The 19,486-nt window shown below is 51.6% G+C and overlaps 1 protein-coding gene across 2 annotated transcripts in view; it reads left to right on the top strand.

The window, feature by feature from the left end:
* Nucleotides 1–19,486, top strand: part of L3MBTL1 (L3MBTL histone methyl-lysine binding protein 1) — a 56,221-nt gene that overhangs the window by 10,247 nt on the left and 26,488 nt on the right. Inside the window, exons 2-12 of one of the 2 annotated variants that reach the window (XM_037916057.2) lie at nt 2,664–2,826; nt 7,872–8,095; nt 9,188–9,332; nt 10,203–10,341; nt 11,205–11,331; nt 12,044–12,131; nt 13,300–13,391; nt 14,000–14,104; nt 15,471–15,606; nt 16,663–16,754; nt 18,354–18,505. In XM_037916057.2, coding sequence (XP_037771985.1) covers nt 2,691–2,826; nt 7,872–8,095; nt 9,188–9,332; nt 10,203–10,341; nt 11,205–11,331; nt 12,044–12,131; nt 13,300–13,391; nt 14,000–14,104; nt 15,471–15,606; nt 16,663–16,754; nt 18,354–18,505 — 1,436 coding nt within the window. In that variant the 5' untranslated portion in view covers nt 2,664–2,690. Of the gene's footprint in view, nt 1–2,663; nt 2,827–7,871; nt 8,096–9,187; nt 9,333–10,202; nt 10,342–11,204; nt 11,332–12,043; nt 12,132–13,299; nt 13,392–13,999; nt 14,105–15,470; nt 15,607–16,653; nt 16,755–18,353; nt 18,506–19,486 lie in introns of both variants that reach the window. The other variant, XM_027819576.3, reaches the window with a different exon arrangement.

Below are 19,486 nucleotides of genomic sequence, written 5' to 3'. Positions count from 1 at the left end.
TTAAAGGGATAAAAGAGTGCACCGTCCAGTCTTATCTTTTACATTCTTCTTGCAACTATCACAAATACATCTTCAAACCTTGGGAAACGAGATAAAATAAAATCCCAAGCCCTGCAGTGGCGCTAATTTGCCAACACCTGGCTGAATTGCCTTGCTGCAAGCGCCACTTGTTCTGCAAAGAACGAGGTGCGTTGCTGTTGCATATAAAAGATACACAGCTAGTTAACATACAAAAACCACCTGCTGGCACACAAGACTATGCACTATTGTTCAGAAGCTTTTATGTTAGTGAAGTTGTTGTTATACTCTGCAAATAGGTTCCAGAATCCAGCTGTTCATCGATTTTTTTTTTCTTTTTTTTAAAGGCTGGAAGATACTGTTGTGATCATCTGGCCTGACCTCCTGCATGGCATAGTCCAGAGAGCCTCACTGAATTGTTTTTACATTAAGCCCCCACCTTCTGTTTGAGCTCTATAGCATATTTTTTAGATGTAACATGGTGTAAGTGCCGGGATCTGAACCCAGAGCTCCTATAGTAAAGTTGGCTCAGAGTGGCAAGACTATATTGTTAACTGAGATTGTTCAAGTCCACTATAGGAAGAAAGTCGGTGTGAGAGTTCCGTGTAATAAGATAAATATATCTATTTATGTCTGTGTATAGAGTTTGTTACTATAAAGAGCATCCTCTACTGGCAAAGAGGAAGATGTTCACGATGTGGTAGGTTCAATGAAGTTGTAATTGTTATGTAGTGCAAATGTCCTCCTGAGTCCAGCTCTGAACAGCTGTGACCTTACGAGCCTTCTAAGGGAATACGAAGCACCCCCCCATAACCAAGTGTGAAAACAGGTAGCCTTGTCCTGTCTTCGCTTTCTCAGGTGCCCCGTCCCTGAATTGATGTTCCCTAACATCAGCACAATTTCCAGGTCATCGTTATCCGCTGGATGCCCTGACAGTGGCTATCTTTTCCGTTCTTAGGCCTGGTCTATACTAGCAAATTTCTCTGGCATGGCGGTGTTGGAAAAAATCACCCCCCTAATTTATATAGCCATGCCAGGATACTCCCTTGGTAGATAGACATGGTTATACTGGCAGAAAAATCCTTTTGCTGGACTAGCTTTTTCAGGTCTGCTCTGTGCTAGAAAGCTTTACCAGTAAACATGCCTTATTCTGGCATATCTCTGCATGTGTCCACACTCAGTTTTGAGTCCTGTCAATAATACCCTTCCTCTCAGTGGCTGAAAACCACCTCCCCGAATGACGTATTCCATATGTTTTACCGGTACAGTGCCAGTGTTGATGCTGTGTTACTCACCCATTCAGGGAACTGGTTTAAGCTATACAAGCAAAATAATTCTTTTGCTGGTACAAGCTTTATCGACACTAGGTTTTTTGTTTGCTGGTATTGCTACACCAGTATAGCTATACTGGCAAACCGTTTGTAAGGTAGACAAGGCCTTAGTTAACAGAGCGTCATGTTAATAAAATGTTGCCCCTGACCCTTATCTGTTTCACACACACTTCTGCTCTGCGGAATCCGTGCTTTCTAGATTATGACCTGTTGCAGATCTCTGTTCCCTTCCACTGTTCCTGCTCTTTATTATTTTATCTTCGCATTTCCATTGCAACTTTCATTTGAATAGGAACATTCTTTAATTACACTAATTAGTTTACCCTCCCCGTACTCCTGGCCTATTATTATCTCCATTTTGTAGATGAGATCTGACTGGCATGCAGCCTTTGGCTAATATCACCCTCCCTATCTGTCATCCTCTCTGAAATTCTTAAACTAAATAAGTCTGATCTTGCTGGACCAGTCAGAAACTTGATAGTGTCACTGACATATAGGCCTCTCTCCCAGGACCAATGTTCCCTCTAATTTTTTACATCCATGTGCGGAATGAATTTTGTTATGTGCACCAATATGGAGGTGATGTGTGGCAGGGGTGGCGTCGAGGGGTTCGGAGTGTGGGGGCGGGGCTCAGGGTTGGGGCAGAGGGTTAGGCTCCGGCTGGGGGTGTGGGCTCTGGGGTGGGACCGGGGATGAGGGGTTTGGGGTGCTGGCTGTCCCAGGGCTACAGTGGGGAGAGAGGACTCCCCCCAGCCCTCTCTCACTGTAGCAGCCAAGGGCCGGGGCCAGGGCCAGGCCCAGGCCCAGGGGAGAGATGCCTCTCCCCAGCCGCGGCAGCTTCAGGGCTGGGGCAGAGGCACCTCTCCCTGTCTGCGCGGCCCTTGATAGCCTGCTACGCATCCATGCAGCTTAGAGGAAATGTAGCCCAGGACGAGGGACTCTATGTAGAGCCCGGTTTAAATCCAGCGCCGTAGCAAAGCTCAGTCTTCCTAACCATTCAATTAAAAGAATCAAGCTGTTTAAAAAGAATTGTCCCTAATGCCAGGAAAAGCCGTGTCCTCTCCTGGTCTGACAGCAGGGCCTTGGGTACCATGTACTGAGCAATGGTTGAGGGAAAGCCATGACTTTCATGCTGTTGTCTATCGTGTGAGCGCCTGCTGGGGGAGAGTGGGACTGGTGGTCCTATGAGCCACCCATAGTTAGTGTTCTCACGCTGTTTGTCCGACTGACTCCTGCTGGGACTCGTGTTCCAACTCCTTGAGGTCGTACCACCCAGGCTCTAACTGGCCTCCACGCCTGCTGGTTGGATTCCAGGTTTATGACACTTGCCCAGAGGGGGTGATGGATGGCAGAGCGGAAATGGAGGTCATGAGAAGCACCAAAGGGAATGCCGCCGGGGAGGTCAGCGTCCATCTTGTCGCCAACGAGAACACAGTGCAGAACGCACACCTGCCTGCGACTGCCTTCATCATCCCAGGTATGTGTTCCAGGCGCCGGCAGTTGAGTATTTATCAGTGGTACTTTAGACAGCCTCCATCACCACAGTATTGCAGTGCCTCACGATCTTGAATGCGTTCATCCTCACAACGCTCCTGTGAGGCAGGGCAGTGCCATTATCCCCCATTTCACAGAAAGGCAGCTGTGGCACAGAGAGACTAAGTGACGTGCCCAAAGCCACTCAGGAAGTCTGTGGCGGAGCTGGGACTTGAACTCAGGTCTCCCAAGACCTAGACTAGTGCCATAACTATGGAACTATTCTTCCTTTCTCCAAATAGCTTAGGATGTTTCCTCCATTCATGGAGTCACCACCTCCTGCTCCTCTGGGATGGATCTCTTACCACTTGAGCCTCGAGAGCACCTCCATTAGACAGCAGCAGTAGGCTGTTATCTTCTACGTAGACCAACCATAGAAGGGGAAGGCAACTTACAATAATAGGCTTGTAAACTGTAGGAAATATTTGCATAGCAGATTCTCCCCCATGGGACACGCAGCAGGGCTTGGGGCCGGGATGGCGTTCTGGGCATGTTTGTGCTGTAAGTGTTAGTCTTGTTTAAGATCTTGTGTTGATCCATCCAATGGATACACCGCAAGCCAGGGAAGCTGAGGGCATGCCTGTCCCCTCATCTTAGGGTGCTGGCAAGGTAACAGCACCTGGGGTTCACTGTCAGGGCTACTATGGGGGGATCAGAGCCCTTGGATATGGGTGTACATAACTCTACAGCCCAGTTATGTAGGCCATATCCTCCCCCACAGCCCCTTTGCACGCTCTCTCCCTCCCCTTTAACTCTCACTCCCATCCCATCTTTCTTTCACTTCCTCCCCCACATCTCCCTCCTTCCTGTACCCAGTTGTGCAGCATAAGCCCTGAGCGTGATCCCTGCTAGGAAGGGTTTTGAGGTGCTTCCTTAGGTTTTCTCTGTCTTCTGGCCAATGGGGTGACTTGTGCCTCCTTGGAGATGTTCCTGGCCGTTGGAGAGCTGGTGGTTCTCCCAGAACTCCTGTGTCAAAGTGGTTCCCAACACAGTTCCCAGGGGTAAAGTGGATGTTTACTAGCACCTGGGGGGGGGGATGATCCAGCATGGTTCCCACGTGCTGCTAACCCCCACCAGCCAGTTAGTATGATTGGCTGCTTGGCTCATCCCTGTCAACGTACATCTTGGGTGTAGGTAGTAGCCCGATGCCTGATTTGCAGTAGTTTGGAGTGGAGCAGAAAGACCGAGCAAGGGTTTCCAGTAGGAAGCTGGCATGGAGCCTGTTGAGGGGTTTGAAGGACCAGGGAGCCAGGACGGGGTGCAGAGCAGTGGGGTGTCCTTACAGACTTTGACTTAGCAGCTGGGCCATTGCATTCAGGGCCAACTTCAGTTGCTGGGCTGAATTTGCAGCCCAAGCTTTGCCTACACAAAATGGAGGGGCAGGGAAGAGCTGCCTGGAAGCCCTGGTGGACATTAGAGCAGCTGAAGCCTTGCTCTAACTCACCTCAGTGAAGGAGAGACGCAGGAGAGCTCTGCTCTACCATACAAATATATTTTACAAACATCTGAGAAATAAGAGGAAGACCAAGGATGCAGTAGGCCCATTACTCAATGAGGGAGGGAAAGGCGATGACAGAAAATACCGCAATGGCCAAAGTGTTCAATGCCTTTTTTGTTTGTTTTTCACCAAAACGGTTAGCTGTGATCGGACAATGAACATCGGGGTAGGATCTGGCGTTAAAATAGGGAAAGAGCAAGTGAAGAATTACTTGGACAAGTTAGATGTCTTCAAGTCGGCAGGGCCTGACAAAATACATCCTGGAATACTTATGGAACTGGCTGAAGAGATCTCTGAGCCATTCGCAGTTATCTTTGAGAACTCGTGGAGGATGGGAGAGATCCCAGAGGACTGGAAAAGGGCAAATATATTCCTATCTGTAAAGAGGGGAGTAAGGACAACCCAAGGAATTATAGTCAGCTTAACTTCAGTACCCCGTAAGATAATGGAGCAAAGAATCAAACAATCAGTTTGTAAGTACCTGGAAGATAATAAGGTGATAACAACTAACGGTCAGCATGGATTTGTCAAGAACAAATCATGACAAACCAACATAACATCCTTCTTTGACAGGGTAACAAGCCTTGTGGATAGAGGAGAAGCTGCAGATGTGATATATCTTGTCTTTAGTAAGGCTTTTGATACGAGGTCTCTCACATGATCTTCTCATAAACACACTAGGGAAACATAGCCTAGACCAGAGGTGGGCAAACTATGGCCCGCGGGCCACATCCGGCCCAAGGGACCCTCTTGCCTGGCCCTTGAGCTCTTGGCTGGGGAGGCTAGCCCCCAGCCCCTCCCCTGCTGTCCACCCTACCCCGCAGCCACGCGGCCGTGCAGGCAGCAGGGCTGCCAGCTCCAGCCGCTCTGAGCGGCATGGTAAGGGGGTGGCAGTGGCATGCCTGCGTGCGTGGCAGTGAGGGGGTTGGGTAGGAGGTCCCGGGGGGCAGTCAGGGACAGGGAGCGGTTGGATGAGGCAGAGGTTCTGGGGCGGGGCGGTCGGGGAACAGGGGGATTGGATAGGGCGTGAGAGTCCCGGGGGGGCCTGTCGGGGGGCAGGGGGCTGGATAGGGGCTGGGGGGGCAGTCAGGGGACAGGGAGCAGGGGGGATTGGATAGGCATGGGAGTCCCGGGGGGGCTGTCAGGGGACAGGGAGCATGATGGGTTGGATAGGGGGTGGGATCCCGGGGGGGTGGTGGTTTGGGGCGGGGGGTCCTGGGAGAGGGCGGTCAGGGGACTAGGAGCAGGAAGAGTTAGATGGGTCAGGGGTTCTGAGGGGGGCAGTTGGGGGGTGGAAAGTGGGAGGGGGTGGATGGGGGTGGGGGCCATGCTGTTTCGGGGGCACAGCCTTCTCTACCCGGCCCTCCATACAGTTTCACACCCCGATGTGGCCCTCGGGCCAAAAAGTTTGCCCACCCCTGGCCTAGACAAACCTGCTATAAGGTGGGTCCACAACTGGTTGGAAAACCATACTCGGAGAGTAGATATCAATGGTTCACAGTCCATATTGAGTGAGGTCCCTCCAGGATCTGTTCTGGGTCCAGTTCTGTTCAATGTCTTCATAAATTATTTGGATAATGGCATAGGGAGTACACTGATAAAGTTTGTGGATCATACCAAGCTGCAGGCACTTTGAAAGACAGAATTAGAATTCAAAATGATCTTGACAAACTGGAGAAAGGGTCTGAAATAAATAGGATGAAATTCAATAAGGACAAATGCAAAGTACTCCACATAGGAAAGAACAATCAGTTGCACTTATACAAAATGATGTAAGAAAAAAAAAGCTAAATATGAGTCAACAGTGTAACACTGTTGCAAAGAAAGCAAACATTATTCTGGGATGTATTATCAAGAGTGTTGGAAGTAAGATACTAGAAGTAATTCTTCCACTCTACTCAGCACTGGTGTCCAGTTCTGGGTGACACACTTCAGGAAAAAGGTAGACAAATTGAAAAAAAAGCCTATAGGAGAGCAACAAAAATGATTAAAGGTCTAGAAAACATGACCTCCCATGAAAAAATGGGGTTTCTTTATTCTGGAGGAAGGAAGGCTGAGGGGAGACATGATAACAGTCTTCAAGTATGTAAAAAGTTCTTATAAAGAAAAGGGTGATAAATTGTGCTCTTTATCCACTGAGGACAGCACAAGAAATAATGGGCTTAAATTGCAGGAAAGGAGATTTAGGTTAGACATTAGGAAAACTTCCTGACTGTCCGGGTAGTTAAGCAGTAGAACAAATTGCCTAGGGAGATTGTGGAATCACTGTCATTGGAGGTTTTTAAGAGCAGGTTAGACAAGAACCTGTCAGGGATGGTCTAGATAATACTTAGTTCTGCCTCAGTGCAGGGGCCTGGACTAGATGACCTTTCCAGGTCCCTTCAGTCCTACATTTCTATGATTCTATGGCCCGCAGCACGCTACCTCCATCCCCTTTTGCTGGAGGTGGCTGCACCACTTCTGCCAGCTTTACACCTGCACGTGTTACCCTGCGCAGGAGGGATTCTCCACTGGCCGCCTCCAGCCTGAATACGGTTGCTTTCCACCATCTGAGCAATGCAGAGCAGCTGGGGCAGATCAGGGAATCTGGGTGGCTTCCATTGCAGCAGTCCTGCCATGAAGGAACCAAAACCTGGGTTGCTGTGACCACACCTTTGTCTGCGAGGAGCAGCTGCTGTTTTTTCATTAGCTTGGGATGTAATTTGCTGTTCCCAACCATTGCGGCTCTGCAGCAGTTCAGGCGCAGGCCTGTGCCCAGTGTGCTCCCTAGCCCAGGGAGTCAGACACCTTTCCGGGAGCGCAGCTGCAGCTTGGCCCTTATGGGGGTGCTGAGCAGACTCAGAGGGCTGGAAGGGACAGAGGCCCAGTGCTCATCCAGCTGGTTCTAACTGGTGTAGATGAAGTTTAAAATGTCCTGGGCCTGATTCTCATTTGCACTGGGGCCCTTTACACTGTGCTGGCCTTACAGGTGTAGCTGTAACTGGCACCCGCATTAAGGTCCAGAGTGGGTGTGAGTGTAAAGGAGAATCAGGCCCTGTTATTCCTGTAGTTATTCCTAACTGGAACCCAATGAACAGTTCAGTGCTCAGCCCCCCGCTTCCCTACTTCCACCTGGCCCTCAGTCCTCCTCTCTGCTCTTCTCCCATTGCAGCTCCTGCTCTGTGTCCCTCCAGAATCCAATGGGGGGCTGCAGAGGTGGCATGCAGCTCCCTTCCCCCCGTTGAGATGTGTTGAGCTCAGAATTGGGGCTTGATTCTGCAGGACACAGAACAAGTAGCTGTTGCTGTAAGGCAGGTCAGACCCAGCGGATTGACACCTTTCAAGGAAACCCCTGGCACAAACCTAAGAGTCGGGTGTGCGAACAGAGTGAGCGCAGACCGTGTGCCTGGTATCCCTCACCCCCTTGTGCTGTATTTGGCTGCTGCCTCGCCCCGCGCCTGCTGCATGTATATCAAGTGTTTGTCCCTCTTTACCTTTTCACCCTTCTCCAGCAAACGCCACCACCATCAACCTCCCCGCCAGTACCTTAGAGATCCAGCGATTTCCCCGGGAGCCGCAGAGAAGCGCAGGCGCCGAGAGACTGGAGAGGGGGGCTGGGAACGAGCCGATCACGGCGACCGTCATCCCCCAGATCAGCGGGGTGCAGACCTGCAATACTGTGCGGGTGCTGGAGTGGAAAGATGGGGTGGCCACTCTGCCTGGCAGCAACTTAAGGGTAAGTGGGGGGAAGCCAGACCTCTGTACACTAGCACCCTTAACCCCGGCTGGGCGCGTCCATGGAGAATTATGAACTGGCAGGTTATGCAGCTGCTGTCCTATGAGGGCAGTAAGAGCATCTCCTTGGGCTCCTGCCCTCCAGGTTCATCCCTAGGGTTTTATCTTCTGAGCCTGTTCCTCATTAGCTGAGAATGAGAGGGGACCCTTTAAATCCCTGGCCAGCCTTTGGATGGAGGATGCTGCAGGTGTGCCCACGAACAGGTAACTGCACACGCTGAAGGAGCAGACGTCACTGGCTCTGTATGGTCCAGTGGCCTTTCAGAGCACAGCGGTGGCACCAGTGCGTGTATGCTTTTGCAAGCCAAACCATGGCACCCACCACTGAAATGTTGGCCTAAGCATGTCCTGTCAGGACTATCTTTAGAGGTAGTTCGGCTGGTGTTTATGCTAAGCACCTACTGGGGCTGGCTCGGTAGCTCAGTGCTAGTGATCCACGCACAACACACAGCTGCGGTGACTAGACTGTTACAGTAACCGGTGTACCCCGTCCCCTCCACTACCTCAGCCAGCCTCCTCCGGGCCGTCCCAGCCTCCGGACAGCACTCTGCCCCTCCCTGCTGTGTCAGCCACCAGGCCAAACCCTGCCGTCTCCATGGCAGTGAAAAGCTTTCCCTGAGGTTGAATAGCAGGTCAGTGAAAGGGCTGGGTGGAGACCCCACAGCTCCCATACCCCCATGCTGTTCTTTGCCCCTCTCTCACCTGCTAGGGCTGACCTGGCATGTCCAGCACCAGGGGAAGGGTTGACCTTCATGAACAGATGGGTCACCAATGTTATGTCTGAGTCCATTAGTCCTTCATGCCTTATGTTTTTGTGATGGCCGCCATCTTGGCTGACACACTGGGGATTGAACTAGGAACCTTCACATCTAAAAATCACAAGCTGCTACAACTTGAGCTAAGGCTTCCTAGCTGGGGCTGTCCCAGACTCCCATCCCTTGTGGGTGGGCCCAAAGGGGGACCTGTGGCACACTCCCCAGTGGATTACACTTTTATCTTTCCTCTCTTTTGTGTGTGCGCATTAATAACCCAGTTTCGGATAAATGAATATGGGACGCTGAAAGTGGTGAGTGCGGATAAGATCCCCCCTGTGGAGCCTCTAAAGGAGGGTCATGCGGAGAGAGATGGGGAGTTGGAGGTGGCGCCCACCAGCAGGGACAATCCAGCTGCTGCTCAGGGTAAGGATGCTAGCTTGGCACGATTTTGGCTCTAGGCGCCCTGCTGGGCACCATGACTTGGAGAGTGCTGGGAAGAGACAGCACTTCCTCTTACCTGTGGCTTGGTGGGTGGGCTCAGGGCTGGGGAGCTTTTGAGGGAGTCCCGCTTGCTTGCACTGGCTCTCTTTGGCTCTGATGTCTTTAAGCATGGGGAAGTGGTATTCGTGTCAGTGGTGATGTTAATATCTCTGTCACACGGGGCCATGGGGAGGGTGGGTTTCTGCTGGTGGCTCTCCTCTGAAGTCATCTCAGACCCTAAAGGGAGGGTGGGAGTGAGCTAAGTCACAGTGGGCTCCAGAGCTCTGCCTTCCCAACCCCTCCAGAAAGATCCCCACTTCTGCCCCTATAGAGGGGTGTTTGGCTTTCCCTCATGGGAAATCCAGAAGGCTCCTTTATCCGCTTGTCGTTGGTGTCTTCTGGAGGGCCAGTAGCCCAACAGACCTGTTGCCCTGTCCCCAAACCCCAGTGGCCAGCTGGAACCAATGCATCATTTTCAGGCAGAGATTCCATGGGGCTTTCTCCCGCTCTGTACCGCGTTATCTTCTTGCTAAGGAGTGAGACGGTCCATCCTGTCCAAGCCCAGCCCAGCAATCAGCTGCACACTGGCTCTGGGAACCTGCTGACTACAGGGCCTGCTTCCAAAGTGCCTCCCTCAATCCTGCCCCGGGGTAGGTCTGCAAGAGAGCTTCAGCCTCCCCAGAGTATGTGTGTGGTGCCACGCCCACCCTCGAACTGCATGGGAGGCAGGTGTCTTCTGATCTGTACTGTTCTCCTTCCCCGGCGGCTCTCTCCCGTTGGAGTTCACTTCCCTTTCACTCTCTCCTGACACAGACGTGCCCGAGCAGCCCAAGCTGCCGACAGCAGAGGGTATGTGTCACTGCGATACCTGCGGCCGGAGACATGTGTCGGAGGGGGCCCGGGAGGGCAGGGGATTCTGCAGCGAACACTGTCATCGGCAGTTCAAGGAAAGGTAAAGGAGACGCCACTTCGGGTTGGGGAAGAAGAACCTGCACCTTTAGGGAGAAACGCTCTGAGCCAAACCCTCTTTCTCAGACCAGCCTTTGTTCTCTAGAAGAGAGGGGGATATGGGGTGTCTCTCCGTGGGCTGGGAGACCCCTCTCTTGTTCCTGTGGGCAGGTTATTCTATAAGCAAACGCGCAGGATGCCCCTGAGCTTGTTGAAGTCAGGGCGGGTTTTGCTATTGATTTCAGTGGGGCCAAGCTTTCACTCAGATTGTTTATGGTCTCAGTGCAGGAGTGGGCTGCGCCTGGCACTATGAGAAGCTTCCCCAGGGAAAGGCGTCCTCACCTTGGTCCCCGCAGGACACGTTTTCCCTCATCTGATTTCCCAGCTCACAGATGAGGTCAGGCCACCACATGTAGATCTGGATCTCCAGTGCCCCGTCATTCTGGGTTACTTGGATCAAGGCATTCGGTCCACACCGTTACAAAGATCAGTCTATTTGGATCTGGATTCAGATTTGGATTTCAGACACCCCAAAGTTCGAGGATACTTGGATGCAGGATTTTGGTTCAGGCTTATCTCTTAATTTTGACCTCATGAAGACACATGTTCTTGGCAGATTGCTCATTTTAATCATGAGGAACCATGTGTGTGTGTGCGTGCGTGTATGTATGTGTGTGCATGCATATATGTTTGTGCCTGTGTGTACGTGTGTATAGGCACTGGGGAGGGATTGGTTGCTTCTCAGACTGGTGTTGGCCACACAACCTCCCTCCCTGCCAGGCCCCTTCAAACCAAGTTTGCTGACATCCCAATGTGTAGCGTGGCTCTTCTCTGCTGATGGGCCTTACAATCCCTTCTCCCCTGCAGGTCTGTCATAGTGGAGAACTCTGCCGGCAGCACTAATGCCACCGAAATCCTCAAGCCGGTGAAAAAACGGAAAAGAAAGGATTACCAGAGCCCTTCGGAGGAGGAGGAGTATGAATCAGAGCAAATGGTAGGGGAGAGGGACGGCACAGAGGGGACAAGACCACACACAGATACTTGTCAGTGGAGAGGCTAGGGTGCCCTGCCATTGTGTGTGTGTGTGTTTGTGGTCCCCTTTTTTTATTTATAATTGTCAGTGTTCTATCAATTATACATCCACGTATTAATCAGAAACTGACAACTTAACTCCAAAGAGCGGAAAGAGAGAGGAAGAAATAGACATTCAAAGGGACCGACCCTCGAGTACTGTGGAGTCTTGGGCCAGATTTTCAGAGGACTCTGCGCCTGGGTGGACGTTGGGTGCGGAGCACTCTTGAAAACCGAGCCACGATTGTGAATGCTGAACACTTCAACCCCCAGCCCTGAGCTCCGTGAGAACCCTGGCCTCGTGAGCATGAAACACCAAGAAACTACCCTTAAAAGACAGAGCGCATCTGCCTCTCTGACCCAGATGCTGTGTTCTGGGGCCTAAAGCACCAACTGGCCGAAAAAATAAGATGGCACTGCCCACAATAAATCCATCTTTAGTGAGGTCCTTTCAAATCCACTCCCAAATCCCGCTCCAACTGCTTCGGTCTACTCACAAGCCAGATCCTTTTGGCTGTCCGTTTGTTGGATTTGGGTACCCAGAAATTCTTGAGCACTGTCATAATCAAAGAAGGTCTGAGACATTACAAGGCTGGTGAGTGACTGACATCAGTTCTCTGTACTCTCATGGTTAGGAGGAGAAGCAGGAAGAGAGAAAGAACTCGGCGGGAGACCCCACCATCAGCAACACGGAGAGCGAAGAGTGGAGCATGAACCAGCATGGTAAGGGGTGTGGCAGAGCAGTCTCTAGTCACTGCTTCCCAGGCAGCAGCAGCTACAGGTGGGTAAAAGACAGCTGCAGTGACCTGCTCACCGTCCAGGTGACAACATCCCGGTGGGGGGGCACTCCTGTAGCTCATGATGCCACCGGAGGCCGTGCGTGCGAAATGATGTTACCTTGTATCGCATGGATGATTAGCCATAGGAACTGCCAGATTGGTTCAGACCTGCCTAGTCCCGTGTCTAGTCTCTGAATGCATCTACTGATAGTATTAAGATTTGGGTTCCTATAGTCCCTTTCCCACCAGAGAGCTCCCCAAGTGAAGAGAGGATGGATGGCCCAGGGCTTAGGATGCTGGGTTAGTGGTTAGGTAGACCTGGGTTCAATCTCTGCTTTACCATAGACTTCCTATGACCTTGGGCAAGTCACTTAGTTTCTCTGTGCCTTGGTTCCCCCTCTGTGCAATGGGTCTAGTAGCACTTGCCTTCCTCCCAGGGGTCTTTAATGGGTTAAAAATTGTGACCGGAGCCAGATAAACATCTCAGATAGGCACATGCCAGTACAAATGCAGCAACTCACACTCAGCCTTGCCAATTGGTTAGCCCCTGAGCCAATGGAGGTGGCCTGTCTCTGGCTGCTTTGGGGACTCCCTCTTGTTGTTTTTATAGCTGTTCCTGAACCTTTGGTTGGATTAAAAGGAATGGGACTTATTGCCTGACCCTGGGCCCCTCACTATAGGCAGTGGCACCATGTAAAGGGATAGAAAGAAGACTGGCCTGGGTCTGGTCTGCATGGGAGATGGCTTTCCATCTCCCCCCTCCAGCTGAACAGATGGACAGACAGGGCTTTGGCCCAGTGTTACGCCTGGAGGGCGGTGCCTGAGGTCACTGGGGATGGGAGCAGGTCACTGAGAGCAGGATACAGCCCTTTTCATCAAGGTGTGTCATTCACTGGGCAGGCCCACCTCTGCCTTCCCCCGTCTCCGAACGCAGGTGAAAGCGGTTGGAGGCTGGTGAAGGACCCTGTGCGATGCACTCTGGGGTGAGGTGGGGGGAGCTGGTCTGCCTTTCCCTTTGCCTGGACCATCTCAAGGGTCGGTTCCTATGCAAACTAACCAGATCTTCAGCCGCGTCTCTGACTGGCGTGTGTGTGCGTTTTTGCCGAGCTCAGGTTCCAGTGAGGAGAAGAAAGAAGGCTGGTCCTGGGCGTCCTACCTGGAGGAGCAGAAAGCCATTGCTGCCCCTTTAAATCTGTTCCAGGGCGTGAGTTGGGATTTTCTTTCCTGATGCCTCCTCTTCTCCTGGCTTTCCTTTTGTCTCTTCTTGTCCCCTCTCCATCTCGTTCCTGTTTTCCTAGCTGTGAGCAATGCCCAATCCTCTGCTGCTCTCCAGCTTTGCTCTAGCCGACCCCTTTTTGACCTTTTCCCCCCACTCGAAATCTGTTTGCTCAGCAAATGCCCTAAAGAGTGATGGCCCTGGCAATGCCCTTCTCCTCCTTCCCCTTGATTCTGCCCCACCCCGACCTTCACCATCTGCCCACTGGCTGGGAAAACGTGAGTCTAATTCACTCTACGAACCGCTCTTTCCTGCCCTTGTCTGGGCAAGAGATGAGCCCATAGCTCCAGTTGCAAACACCCCTATACTTAGGGGAGGCTCATCTCCAGGCTGGGCAATAGGGAGTGCTCAGGGGAGCATGCGTGGCAAGCTGTACTGTTGTGTTTCCTGTCCTGTCGGCAATGAGAGAAATAAAACCACAGAAAACAGAGAATGGCTTTAAAAAGCAAAAAAACCCATTGGTTAACCCCAGGACTCCGTCCCGCAATGGGCTGTGATGGGTGATTGGAGCATGTCTATTTCTCTCTTGTTTTCAGTACCAGTCAGTCGCCCAGCACAAGAACGGTTTCAAGGTGGGGATGAAGCTGGAGGGGATTGATCCCCAGCACCCTTCGATGTACTTCATCCTGACTGTGGCTGAGGTAAGACATGGGACTGATAGGGACCTCCTGGCTCGTCAAGTCCAGTCTCCTGCTATTGCAGGGAACCTGGTCATATGATCCTGACGATAAACATATTGAGCTCCAACTTGACACCAGTTGCGTGGTTTGCCCCCATTCCTCCTACTGGGAGGCTGTTCCAGAACCTCCCTCCTCTGATGGTCTTCAGCATGACATTGCCATTCCATGTCCTCCTGTGCAGCCACAGCTACAGGCCGACAGCTCCTGCCTGCCTTTCGCAGCTCCTCCACTGCCCTTTCGCCACGCGTGCTCACAGCCGTGTTGTGGGCGGGGTTTCCAGGAGAGAAAGGAAATGCTGTGCTCTCCGGCTCAGCAGACAACTCGTGGGTCACACAGTTAGACCATCTGTTCAAACCCAGAGCTGGCTGGCAGTCACCCAGACCATCGCCTGGCCAAGCTGCTGGTTGTGAAATGCACTGGTGGTTTGGTGGTGTAGCTCAAGTGAGCTGGGGGTGTCAGTCGGGTTGGTAGAGGATGGGTGGCCACGTCGCAGAATCACCATCTCGGTTGGCGGCCATATTAGCATAGTCGTCAGAGGAACCCAGGAGTGAGTAGACCATGGAGACGGAAGTACCCTATGGTCCCTTGATTAAATCACTCTTGGACAGTCTGAGCCACGTTGGTGGGGCAGTGAGTAGGAGCTTGTTCTTCCACTGTCCGATCTGCACCCATTCTGTGGATAAACAGAGGCCTTCAGTCTCTAAGCTGTCAGGCCACACCCTTCCATCTGCACTGCATTTGTGTAAGGTGCACAGTCCGTGACCTACAGCACTCATGGGCCAGCAGTTGAAGTCTACTCAATCCTTCTTCAAGGTGAGAAATTCCACAAAGCAGCTGTTTTGTTTATTTCTTGCTGCTGGCATATTTTTGCCAGGGCAACAACCTCTTGTAAAACGCTTGGGAGAAGGAGAGGGGGGAATTTGCCACTGTGAGATCTTTATAACCCTGGATCCACACCAGTGCTGACTGCGTCACCATTTCACCCTGTGCCCCGACAAGAAAGGCTGGCGGTAAAGTCGGAATCTTTCTGTCGCTGTTGCTGAAAGTAGAAGTACTGGGGCCAGTGGCTCAGTGCCTGCCCTGTTCCTATGTTAAACGCACAGATCTCCCAGACTTCAAATGCATTTCCTGATTCCTGACACCAGCATGTCAATATGGCTCTCCAGCCTTCTCAGCAAGCTATCAAAGAGGTAAGTGATGGGGCTTCTGCGTGGGCTGCCAGACAGACTTCTTAGGCACATGTTGCTTGAAGGGAGTTAGAGCACACCCGGGGCAGTGCAACTGGGGGCGCTCTCATCCTTCAGTTCCCTTCCCCTCCTCCCTGCAGGTGTGTGGTTATCGGATGCGTCTGCACTTTGACGGCTACTCTGAATGCCATGATTTCTGGCTGAACGCTGACTCCCCCAACATTCATCCTGCTGGCTGGTCTGAGGAGACGGGGCACAAACTGCAGCCCCCCAAAGGTAAGAGGTCGGTGACCTCAGGACTGTGGACGCTGCTCCAGATGGGGCGTCCCCTTGTGTGCTGGCTGTCAGGATGCGTGGGAGCCTGTGGGACCTCTGAGAGCAGGAGAGGGCTGGTTATATCTTCCTCAGTGCTCAAGCCGAGGATGGAGGCCTGTAGGGAGAAGAGGAGACAGTGGTGCTACAGGGGGAGGAGTCAGATTCTCCCATGTGGGAGGGCATGGCACTGCATGGCACAGTATGTTAATGTAGGTGTCTGTCGCCTCTGGAGGTCTGGGTTCGAATTCTGCTCAGATGTTGAGACTTTTAGTCCCTGGTGTCATGGTCCCAGCCAGGAGCATGGTGGGCAGCACTGAAAAGCAGATGTGTAGGGCCTGACCCAGTGAGGGGCCAGCACACAGACCAACGGGAGTTAAGAGTGCTTGTCGCCCTTGGCCCCTGTGGCTAGTAGCGGCACTACAGCATTCCCCATTCTGGCTGTGCCACAACCACTACGCCGCCAGGCGGGGCCGTCCTTACCCATATGCAAGCCACGCAGCTGCGTAGGGCACCAGGAAATTTCCTGGTGCCCTGTGCAGCTGCGTGCTGCTCCAGCCCCTGCCTGGCTCTTCTCCAGGCCCCTGCTCCGCCCCAGCCCCACCCCCACTCCCCATAGTTCTGCAGCAGGGTTGGGTCTGCACTCACTGGTGGCGGGAAGTGCAGCGACCCGGCCCCAGTCCACGCTGCCGGTGAGTGCTGGGGGGTGGTTCCCCCCTATCCCCCCAAGCCAGCCCCCCCCCGGGGGGGGGGCTGCATTGGGCCCCAGAACAGCTAGGGACGGCCCTGCTGCCATGTGCACCCATTTGGGAGTGATGAGGGCTGCAGGATGGTGGAAGGGTAGATGCTGGGCAGGAGGCAGTGGGTGGATGTTGGCTCCCCAGTCTGACACCTAGGCAGTGCTTTGAAATACAGCATAGAGGTACCACGCCTGTCCTTGCAGGTCCCGCTGGCCTGTGGAGGAGCTGCTGCTCTCTCTGTACATTTGCTTCTGTCTTTTCTTTTCCTGAGGGTGTTTAGGTTACAAGGAGGAGGAGTTCAGCTGGATGAACTATCTGAGGATAACGAAGGCTCAGGCTGCTCCCAGGCACCTCTTTGTGACCCCAAACAATGTGAGTGGCAGATCCTTCCAAGCGAACTCCTCTACGTTCACATGCATTTCCCCCCAAAGGGGATCTCCGCACCAGTTTTGCTTTGGCTGCTTCCCCCCAATCCCTTCCCAATCCCAATTGTAATGCTGCTTCTGAAATGGGGGTGACCCACAGAGAACAGGACTGACCTGTTCATGCACTGTGCACACAAAGAACACTGTAAATTAGTGGCTGTGTCACCGCATCACCAATGTTGGGGGTTGTTCAGATAAGGGAGGTTTGTTCGGACCCATCTCTAATACAGCCTGTGTCTACACTTTAGGTGCCATGTGGAGTACAGGCACGACACACGCCGCAGTGAAAGGCTCCAGCAGTGGGGAAAGGCTCTGACAGGGTGGAGGCAGCAGGACAGACATGGGAGGCACTGCCTGGGTGTGTGGAGAACTGTGTAGGGTTTATACCAGGGGGTTCAGGCATGTAGCATGCTTACTCCACTCTACTCACCTAATCCGTCCATCACTGCCTACACTGCTACTTATACCCGCGCTAGCTGGACATGCAGTGCCCATACTCTACCTGCCGCCATAAATGTAGATGTAGCCACAGACAGAGCTGGTCAAAAATATTTGTTTAAAAATATTTCCAGGAAAACTTTTTTCTTTTTTAAAAAAAATGTCTAGATTTTTTTTTTAAACCAATAAAAGGTCAGTTTTTCACCTGTATCCTTCCTTTCTCTCTGTTTCTTCCATGTTCTCTCCTTTTTTCAGAAGCAAAATGGAATGGAAAAGGGAGAGAAAGGGATGGGGGGCGGGTGATACCTGGAATATTTGTACAAAGAACCCTGAACAAAATATTCTTTTTGCTGACATTTTCAAAAATTTTCGAGGGAAAAAAAAAAAAGGCCTTATCAGCTCTTAAAGAATAAATAATAATAATCCATCGTTGTCTCTCTGATAAAATCAATACCAACAAATGACGTGTGATTATCGCAACAATTTCTCATTCAGCTCTGTCAGTGCAGTATTTATGACACAGTGTTTTATGTAAATGTTATATCTGAGAAGACTGGACCAGGTGGGTGTGATGAAAGGGGAGTACAGGAATTGTGAACAAGATGGGAGGGGAGTGCAGGTGTCGGAGGTTTAGGATGAGAATACTGCCACTGTCTTTCCTCACATCAACCTCTAGTAATAAAGATTGTTGCTAGAGATTGGAAAGCAATAGTGGAAACAAGTGACTTATTACAGACCCTAATTCTTAGGGAAGCTGTTCTTGTCTGGGACTGCAGCATCTAGCAGGGGCCTGGCAGTCTTGATTCATCTGTATCTTCCCAGATCTGTAAGCAACTTGCCCTGGTACCTAAGCCACGTCATGTAAATTCCCCGTGCCTCAGTTTCCCTACCTGTGCCTGCTTCCCAGGGGAGCTGTGAGGCTAAATTCACTAATGTTAAAAGCACTTTGAGCCCCTCAGATGAAGGGCACAGTGTTACTGCTCAAGTGTTCCATATGGTGTCGGCCAGCAGCTGCTCAGGGCATGGTGGGGAAGGGCTGGGGACATAGCCGTAAGAGCAAACCGATTGGTGCCCAGACACACCTACCCTGTTTCTCTCCTTTCCCCAGAACACCGTTCCCACGGGATTCCAGGTGGGCACGAAACTAGAAGCTGTGGACCGCATGAACCCTTCCTTGATATGCGTTGCCACGGTGACGGACGTGGTGGACAATCGTTTTCTGGTGCACTTTGACAACTGGGATGATACTTATGACTACTGGTAAGAACACGGGCATGACCTTCCAGCACTGCCTCACTGTGCTGGCTCCTGCAGTGCCTGATCCTGGATGTTTCCCAGGATGTGGATAATGCACTTGGCCAATTGTCTGGTACTGTCCCGAGGAAGTGAATTTCTTCCTGCAAGCATGAGGAAATGTCAAACCTTAAAGGGACCAAGCAGGCCTAAGTGTTATTGTTCCCCACCGCAGTCCCTTCTAGGTCATGATGCTGTGTCTTATTAAAATAACTCTAAAGACAGGCCTGAACCAAACCCTGGTTCTGAGCCCACCTGAACTTTGAGAAAGTTCAGACCTTGAGCCAAAGTTTGCAGCTGAGCTCAGGCCCATTGTGGATTAATTCTGCACAGTTAAACTCTGCTACAAATGCAGAATCTCGAAGTCCAACATCATAACCAGCAATCTCTGACCCTCTCACCACACCCCCGTCCTGTCACCTGGAGAGCAGCATCATCACAGAAACTTGATGGAATGATGAATATCTGTGGGACACAGTAATACCAGGGTTCAAAATGCATAGGAATGTGCAAAATATATAGGAATGACAGAGTCGGTTGCACTGGTGGGGGAGTGCCACTGTATGTGAAAGAAAGCACAGAGTTAAATATAGTAAAAATCTTAAATGATTCAAATGGTCTCATAGAATCTCTATGAATAGAAATTCATGAGTATAGCAGTAGAAATCACTGACCACCGCACTGTGACTGAAATGCTCAGGGAGATTAGAGAGACTACAAAACCAGAAAACCCAATAATAATGGGGGATGTCAACTATCTCATATTGATTGGATACATGTCCCCTCAGGATGGGATGCAGAGAGAAAATTTCTAGGCACCATAAATGACTGCTTCTTGGAGCAGCTAGTCCTGGAACCCACAAGGGGAGAGGCAATTCTTGATTTAGTCCTAAGTGGTGCACACGTTCTGGTCCAGGAGGTGAATGTAGCTGAACCGCTCGGTAATAG

This window comes from Chelonia mydas, chromosome 13 (assembly GCF_015237465.2).
Source record: "Chelonia mydas isolate rCheMyd1 chromosome 13, rCheMyd1.pri.v2, whole genome shotgun sequence".
Lineage (NCBI taxonomy): Eukaryota > Metazoa > Chordata > Testudines > Cheloniidae > Chelonia > Chelonia mydas.
The sequence above is the reverse complement of the archived record's forward strand: the minus strand, read 5'-3'. Positions and strand labels throughout refer to the sequence as shown.